Source organism: Ctenopharyngodon idella, chromosome 3 (genome assembly GCF_019924925.1).
Source record: "Ctenopharyngodon idella isolate HZGC_01 chromosome 3, HZGC01, whole genome shotgun sequence".
NCBI lineage: Eukaryota > Metazoa > Chordata > Actinopteri > Cypriniformes > Xenocyprididae > Ctenopharyngodon > Ctenopharyngodon idella.
In genome coordinates, this window is record NC_067222.1 from 35,115,906 (window position 1) to 35,122,978 (window position 7,073).

Genomic DNA, 7,073 nt, shown 5'->3' on the forward strand with positions numbered 1-7,073 from the left:
ACAGGGTTATTTTAGTATTATTGAGATATTACTACTGCCCTGTCCAAATACCAACACTTGCAGTCTTTGCACTTGACCACTTGTCTACTTACATGACGTATTTCCTGTATTTGGCTCAAGTGGGCGTGAAGACTGCAAGTGTGTGTAGAACTTTTGATTACCCGATGGGACACACTTATAGTCTTGCAAAAAATGCAAGTGTTTACAGCTTTTTTTATTATTATTTTCAGTACTTTGCATTTTAAAATACACTTCTAAATGTCTGTTCAGTGGTCGCTATGTAACTAACAGAAGACGCAATTTTAAAATTGTGGTGATTCTTTAAGTGATAAAAAGCAGTTGCAAATGATGTACAACATACACATAGCCTACTCATCTTTGCATCAATAAAATGTGCAACACTTTATATTTTACTACCAAATTATATGTAATATATATATATATATATATATATATATATATATATATATATATATATATATATATATATATATATATATATATATATAGCCTAATTAATTTAACTTACAGTCAAATGTTTTCATTGACATCTTGTGATTTCGGGGCATGTGAGTTCCCAGACATAATGCATGATGGGATACGCTTAGCCTTGAATACCGATTCGGAGCGGTAGTGTGGGTTTAGTATGCATTAAGGGCACTGCACTTGGGCATTTTTAAGACATGGGACAGTCTTGCGCACTTACTTCCTGTCGTTCTCGAGTGGCCAAGATCGCAAGTGTGGGTATTTGGACAGGGCAAACTACTACTATAGTTTTTATTAGTATTTTGAATGTTTATTTCATATTTGCTTTTTATTTTATAGTAATTTTGTTAAGTTTTTAATTTGGATTTTAGTTTTATTTATTTTAGTATATCATTGCAAAATGAGAACTAGCCGGCAAGTTTTATTTATTTATTTTTAATCTCAGTTAAAGGGTTAGTTCACCCAAAAATGAAAATTCTATGATTAATAACTCTCCCTCATGTCGTTCTACACCTGTAAGACCTTCGTTCATCTTCAGTACACAAATTAAGATATTTTTGATGAAATCCGAGAGGTATGTGACTCGTCCATAGACAGCAATCACAACTTTCAAGGTCCAGAAAGGTACTAAAGACATTAAGAGAGTCCACGTGGACTTTGAAATCCTTGAATTTCATCAAAAATATCTTAATTTGTGTTCTGAAGATGAACGAAGGTCTTACGGGTGTGGAACGGCATGAGGGTGAGTAATTAATGACTGAAATTTCATTTTTGGGTTAACTAACCTTTTAATGTTTAATTGTAGTTAAAGTAAATGTTTTTGATGGTTTAAGTTTTAAGTATAATAGCCCTGACCGTAATTAATCTTATCTGGTGTTTTGGGTCAAAAATGGGCATAGATTAAATCTGCAGATTGGTATCAAATTTGGACATGCAAATTAAGGACAAGCCAGGTTTTTTCAGTCAGAAATGGTTGACTCTTCTAGACAAATAAAACAAGATCAGTTTATTTAAAAACCTACAAAACTGATTAAACAATAACATGTATAGTTATAAAGCTACAATGCTACAATGTATACTGAATTAAGCAACTAAGGTACAAAAAAATATCCTCAAGGTTATAAAAGCTGTTGTGATGTTCTTGCAGGTGATTGCTCTATTGATGTAGTGTCATAACCCAGCTTCTTCATGTCCTTAGTCACAATGTTGAACTGTAGTGTGACAAAACCTTGTGAGCGCACCCTTGTGACTGCAAATGGACAGAACCGCATCAGTTATGGCTCATGATTAGACTTGCAGAACAACAATTTTTGAAGACTCACTATGATTAGAGATGATAAACATCCACTGCAGTGTAAGGTTTCATTTCGAGGTAAAGGTTAAATCAAAGTTTACCTTCTCTTCCCTCTCCTTGAGCAACAACCTTGGGATCCGTGAACTCTGGACGCCTTCCCATCAGCCAACTGAGTACAAGATAAAACATGTTAGATGCAGAGCCTATCATGCAAATGAAGGTTTTCAAATTACAGTGTACTTGCTTATTTGAATCTGTGCACATTTAACTAAAACAACTACAGTTTTGAGAACAAAAGGGAAGGGCAACAGGAAATTAAATTCAGATCACAACCCTAAGCTGGTGCATAATACATTCTGTAAATTTTGCTGTATGTCTGCATTTAAATGTGTGTAAAACACCAAGCAGTGGGAAATTAGTTACAACCTTGTGAACTTCTGCAGTCTTGACGTAGACTCAGGAACAAACATAGGAATGGTCTTGGTGTGTCTGGGACAGAAAGCATTCACATGTAATTGTGCATTTCAGACAAATTTCAAGCATGCTGGCTGCTTTTGTCACATTATGACACCACAATTTCAGAGTGACTCACTTTCCAGGTGTAAACGGGATGTGCACGGCTCCATAACCTCTCACAACATCATTTCCAAAGGTGTCAGGGCCATACACACTGACTACAATCTGGGGCCCTGAAGAAAGATGGACAGATAATTAAATTATATATATTCAAAAACAATACGTGACAGCAGATTTTATACACATCTAATATTACGACTAATATTCCTCTGTACAATGCAAGCATATTATTCTGACGCAACCAAAACAAGGCTCACTTACAGCCAAATGGGTTAGTGCTTTTGAATGTGATGTCCAATGGGAAATTCCACACCAAACTCTGAGATCCTCTACCTTTTGATGTTATTTGAGAAATGCCTTCTTCCAAGCCCTGGGAAAAGACACAAACTTACTGTTGTTGAATATATGAGAATACAAAAGCTTATATAATCACATCACTAAAGTAGGAGCGACTAAAACAGTAAAATAAACAGTAGCAATGTAAAGATGGCAATTACTTAGTAATACATGGTATATTATTATCATTGAATATTCAAGTTACATATTAAATTATAAAAATAGATTACATGTGTATATATAAATGTTACATTAGCTCTGATTTCCGTTACTGTAAGACAGAAGGAAGTAAAGCAAGCTGATGTCACTCACTGATGTGGGCGCCCAGTCGTGTCCATAAACAAAACAATACTTGCAGTACAGATCATCATATTCTGGAAACTTCAGACAAAATACGACATGTTAGAAATCAAATTAACAACAGGCTTTCCTGCATCAAACACAGCCTCTATATAAATCATTAACTCACATCGGCTGCTTCGATTTGCCCATTGACCATGAGAAGAAAAACAGCTGGATTGTTTAAAGTCATTTTCACACCATTAACACCAAGGAAAACATTTAAATCACACCAAACAACCCTCGCTGCATTGAAATGTAAGGTAAGCTGTAAATTAGTGGATTCCCGTTGTCAACAGGTCTCTGGCTGCTATGGACGCTTTCAGTACGGCAGGCAATAAGGTCCAAAATGGCTAGACAAAACGCATTTTTAAATTGATATTCCACTAGGTGGTTGTCGTGGACATGAAATTGGGGTCACGTCCGAAATCGCATACTCCCTTGAGTAGGTATTTATTTTGAATAAAGAATCACTTTTATGACTGCTAAAAAAAGGTTTTCAACGCGGAAGGGTGTTTTTTGTGAATGTGCGAGACTTCCAAATTATTAGCCGAAGTAACGAGAAGAATATCAAAGTTCAGTAACTGTAAAACTGTTTTTGCTACAAACCAGCGTGTTTATAATTAAGACGATACATTAAAATAATATGGCAAGAAATACCAGTTTGCAATATCAAGCAGCATAACGAGCTCATTTACAAATGACCGCGGATAATATGAATGTTATCTGGACGCTATGCTGTCATTATCACGTGACCTACCACCAACTCCTTTCAAATAAACAAACAAACAAACAATGGCAAATCACTGTTTTCTCACCTGAGCAGAATGATATCTCAGGCACTTAACCTCTCTGTCCCTACATGATCTGGGTAAGTAAGTAGGCTACTAAATTACTCTCTCACACTCTGTTGATTGAAAATTCACTCTGCACTTTGTTTGTTCTGGATAGCCTACATTTCCCTTGTGCAAAGCGCTCAGCTTTAGGGAAGCTGAGGTGAGGCCTCATTAAAGACACCAAGACCTTGACACTGGAAAAAAGAGAGACAGCCATAAAATAGAACAAAAATGGAAAAGTCCCTGAGAGACAATGTTAATTGGAGGATCAATATACAAATCAATGGACTGAATTTTGGGCTCAGTCCTTGGTTTTAGTTCTACACCCCAGTAAACTCTTTTAACCTATAGACCAAGACCTGCCTGCCACTTTTTTTTTTGGTCCAACAATGTCCCAGTTTGAGCTGTCCTCGTCTGTTGCCAATTTTCCCTCTCCGGGACCAGGTCTTTGACTTACAGTCACTATTTATAACAATAGACGTCTGTACTACTTAGAAGTCCTCTACGGGACCTGTGTCTCCCTTTTTTAGGCCTGAAATAAAGACTCATTCAGTCATTTCCTTGGGGCATGTTTTTTTTTTTTTTTTTGACATCAATCTCAACCCAATGTGGCTTTTAGGTTGAGTGTATTGTTCTTGTCCTCTATTAATTGCATAGCACAAATGCTTAGATGTGAAATCCATTTAATCTATTCCTGTTCCTCAGATCTCAACAGTATGTGAATAGCTGTGTCCATCTGATTGACATTTTTTGTTTGGTTGACATTTGCTAGTGTCACCAAAACATGCACCAACTGTCCACACTATAGCAAATGTCATGGAAATGTCATGTGCCCTGGGCTGTAGTTTGGCAGGTTTGGTTGGTGGTCTGAAAGATGATCTTCTTAAAGACAAGTGATCTTCATTGTTTAGTCTGGAAAGTAAAGCGCTTATAATAGCATGGCTTCATCCAGTTTATGGGTCAGTGACATGGCACTCTTTTAATGTTAAAAAAGCATTAGAAGTGCCGTTCACACATAGGCCTACATGAATTCATCTCTTCTAATCATGTTTTTAATATCTGTAATAAAATTAATTTTGATATTCAATATCATCATAGAAAGGACCCCTGCAGACCCTCATGACTTTGTGTCGAGGTCGATAAATCTCCTAAAATATGAGAGATAGTGACAAAGAAAGGTTAGTTCAGGTTGTGAAATGTCATGTGGTGTGACTCCCCAAAATAATGATGTTTATATATAGGATAATAAGGATATTACTTTTGATGATTACACCAGTTTTAAAATCATATGAAATGAACATGAACACAAGGAGGTTTTTTTTTTTTTTTTTAATTCTTTTTCTTTATTGTGGACACTCCTTTTTTTTATCATTGACCCTCATATCTGCTTTGTCCTTAATATAGTCTAGATTTTTTTTTTTTTTCAAGTTTAGGTTTATTCTCTTAATATATAAAGAGAAGACATTATGTTATGGCCATTATTGAGTGGAAGATACATCTACTTGATATGACTGCTTTATAAGGGCTAAAAAGCTCATAAATATATAATATCGTTTAATAGAATGACTTCTAGATTTTTATGTACTGAACTTACCATCCTGTATATTAGTGCAGTCCCTGACCTGCATCTGAAAATACCAGGTCACTGTTTCTCTGAGTGTCTTTGGAAAGCTCAACCTGAATGTACGTCATGTAAAATTGTTATCGATTTATGTCCTTTCCTCCAAACTCCAATCATGGTCAAAAGCAGAGTGCCATTTATTATGAGGGCTAATCATTAATATTGCCTCTCCATTAGCTGGAGTGCAGCTCTGTGACAGCATAATGGCCTGTGTCAGACAGATGAGTGGGTCACCGTGGATCTGCACGTGTCAAATTACAGCAGCCCACTCTTGTGGCAGGGATCAGGGATTTCATTTTGTCCACTCCCTAATTTTGCATGCTGGATAAATCTTCCCCACCCAGGCTTTTAGGGTTTTTCAATTTGATAAATAATAAAAGAATTAATTTTCTTTTAGGAGCACATAAATGGTTTTGTCTCTGGCATTACCGTAACTGATGTTAGCTGATTTTCCCGGATTGATCTGAAGTTAGACAGGAAATATAACACAGGAAGGATGAAAACTTGCACTACAATAAAAAAAGTTTTTGGTCAAGATTTTTTAAAATAAATTAATACTTTTATTTTTTTATTATTAGTAAGGATGCATTAAATTGGTCACAAGTGACAGTAAGGACATTTATAAATAGTTCACAGTTTCCACAAAAATATTAAGCAGCACAACTGTTTTCAACATTGATAATAATAGTAAATCATCATATTAGAATGATTTCTGAAGGATCATGTGACACTGAAGACTGGAGTAATGATGCTGAAAATTCAACTTTGCATCACAGGAATAAATTATATTTTAAAATATATGAACATAGAAAACAGTTATTTTAAATTGTAATAATATTTCACAATATTGCTGTTTTTACTGTATTTTTTTAACAAATAAATGTAGCTTTGGTGAGCATAAGAGACTGTTTGCTTCATTCATTTGGTTGTGAAACTCTGTGGACCCCTTGAACTTGTAGTCAAGACCAAGACTTTGAGGTGTTGAGACCAAGACAAGACCAAGACCAAGGCAGGGCGAGCAGACCAGCATTCCTTAAATTTATAAAAATCCACATTAATAAATGACTTGCTTTTAATCAATAAATATAACTAAGACACTATATAGAGCTGTTACCAGTCAAATGAAATCATTAACAGCAGAATTCATCTTTGCACTGCAGAGGTGGTACAGAAGATGCATCTGAATTGGTAAATTACAAATGCAAAAATAATGTTGAGAATAATGTTCAAAAATATTTTTTTATTGAATGTTTGTATCAAAGCAAAATCATGTTTGCAATCATGTTCAAATTTGCTCTTGTGATATTGCTTAAATATATCACGTTATAATATAAAAATCCTGATTTCATACAAGTACTTTTTTGCAACAATATCTTGAATTTTGTGAGCATTTGTATTAATTTTGGTAACATTTTTGACACAGTCCCTCATTAATTTTTGAACCGGCACAATAAATAAATCAAAAATTATAAATAGGTTGTTGATTGCATCTGAAGCGGTAATTTTTACATTCAGTCATATTAATGATGTTAATAAATAAATCAGATAATTCACCGGCAGTTTAGTGATATCCCCGCAGTTGTGG

The 7,073-nt window shown here is 35.0% G+C and overlaps 1 protein-coding gene across 1 annotated transcript; it reads right to left on the bottom strand.

Annotated features, from left to right (window-relative positions):
- Positions 1-1,472: 1,472 nt before the first annotated feature.
- On the bottom strand, positions 1,473-3,703 carry b9d1 (B9 protein domain 1). Its single transcript, XM_051886704.1, has 7 exons — positions 3,162-3,703; positions 3,005-3,073; positions 2,618-2,726; positions 2,373-2,469; positions 2,207-2,269; positions 1,882-1,949; positions 1,473-1,735 (listed from the first exon to the last, which is right to left on the bottom strand). Exons 1-7 carry the CDS (start codon positions 3,222-3,224, stop codon positions 1,605-1,607), a joined length of 600 nt encoding a protein of 199 aa, XP_051742664.1. The 5' UTR covers positions 3,225-3,703; the 3' UTR covers positions 1,473-1,604.
- Between the last annotated feature and the right edge of the window lie 3,370 nt (positions 3,704-7,073).

Bases quoted from the DNA above. Each gene is read 5' to 3' on its own strand.
- b9d1 (XM_051886704.1), bottom strand. From the start codon at position 3,224: ATGACTTTAAACAATCCAGCTGTTTTTCTTCTCATGGTCAATGGGCAA. The intron at 2,470-2,617 runs GTAAGTGAGCCT...ATCTTTCTTCAG, and splicing joins AAGCACTAACCCATTTGGCT to GGCCCCAGATTGTAGTCAGT. The intron at 2,270-2,372 runs GTGAGTCACTCT...TTTCTGTCCCAG, and splicing joins ATCCCGTTTACACCTGGAAA to ACACACCAAGACCATTCCTA.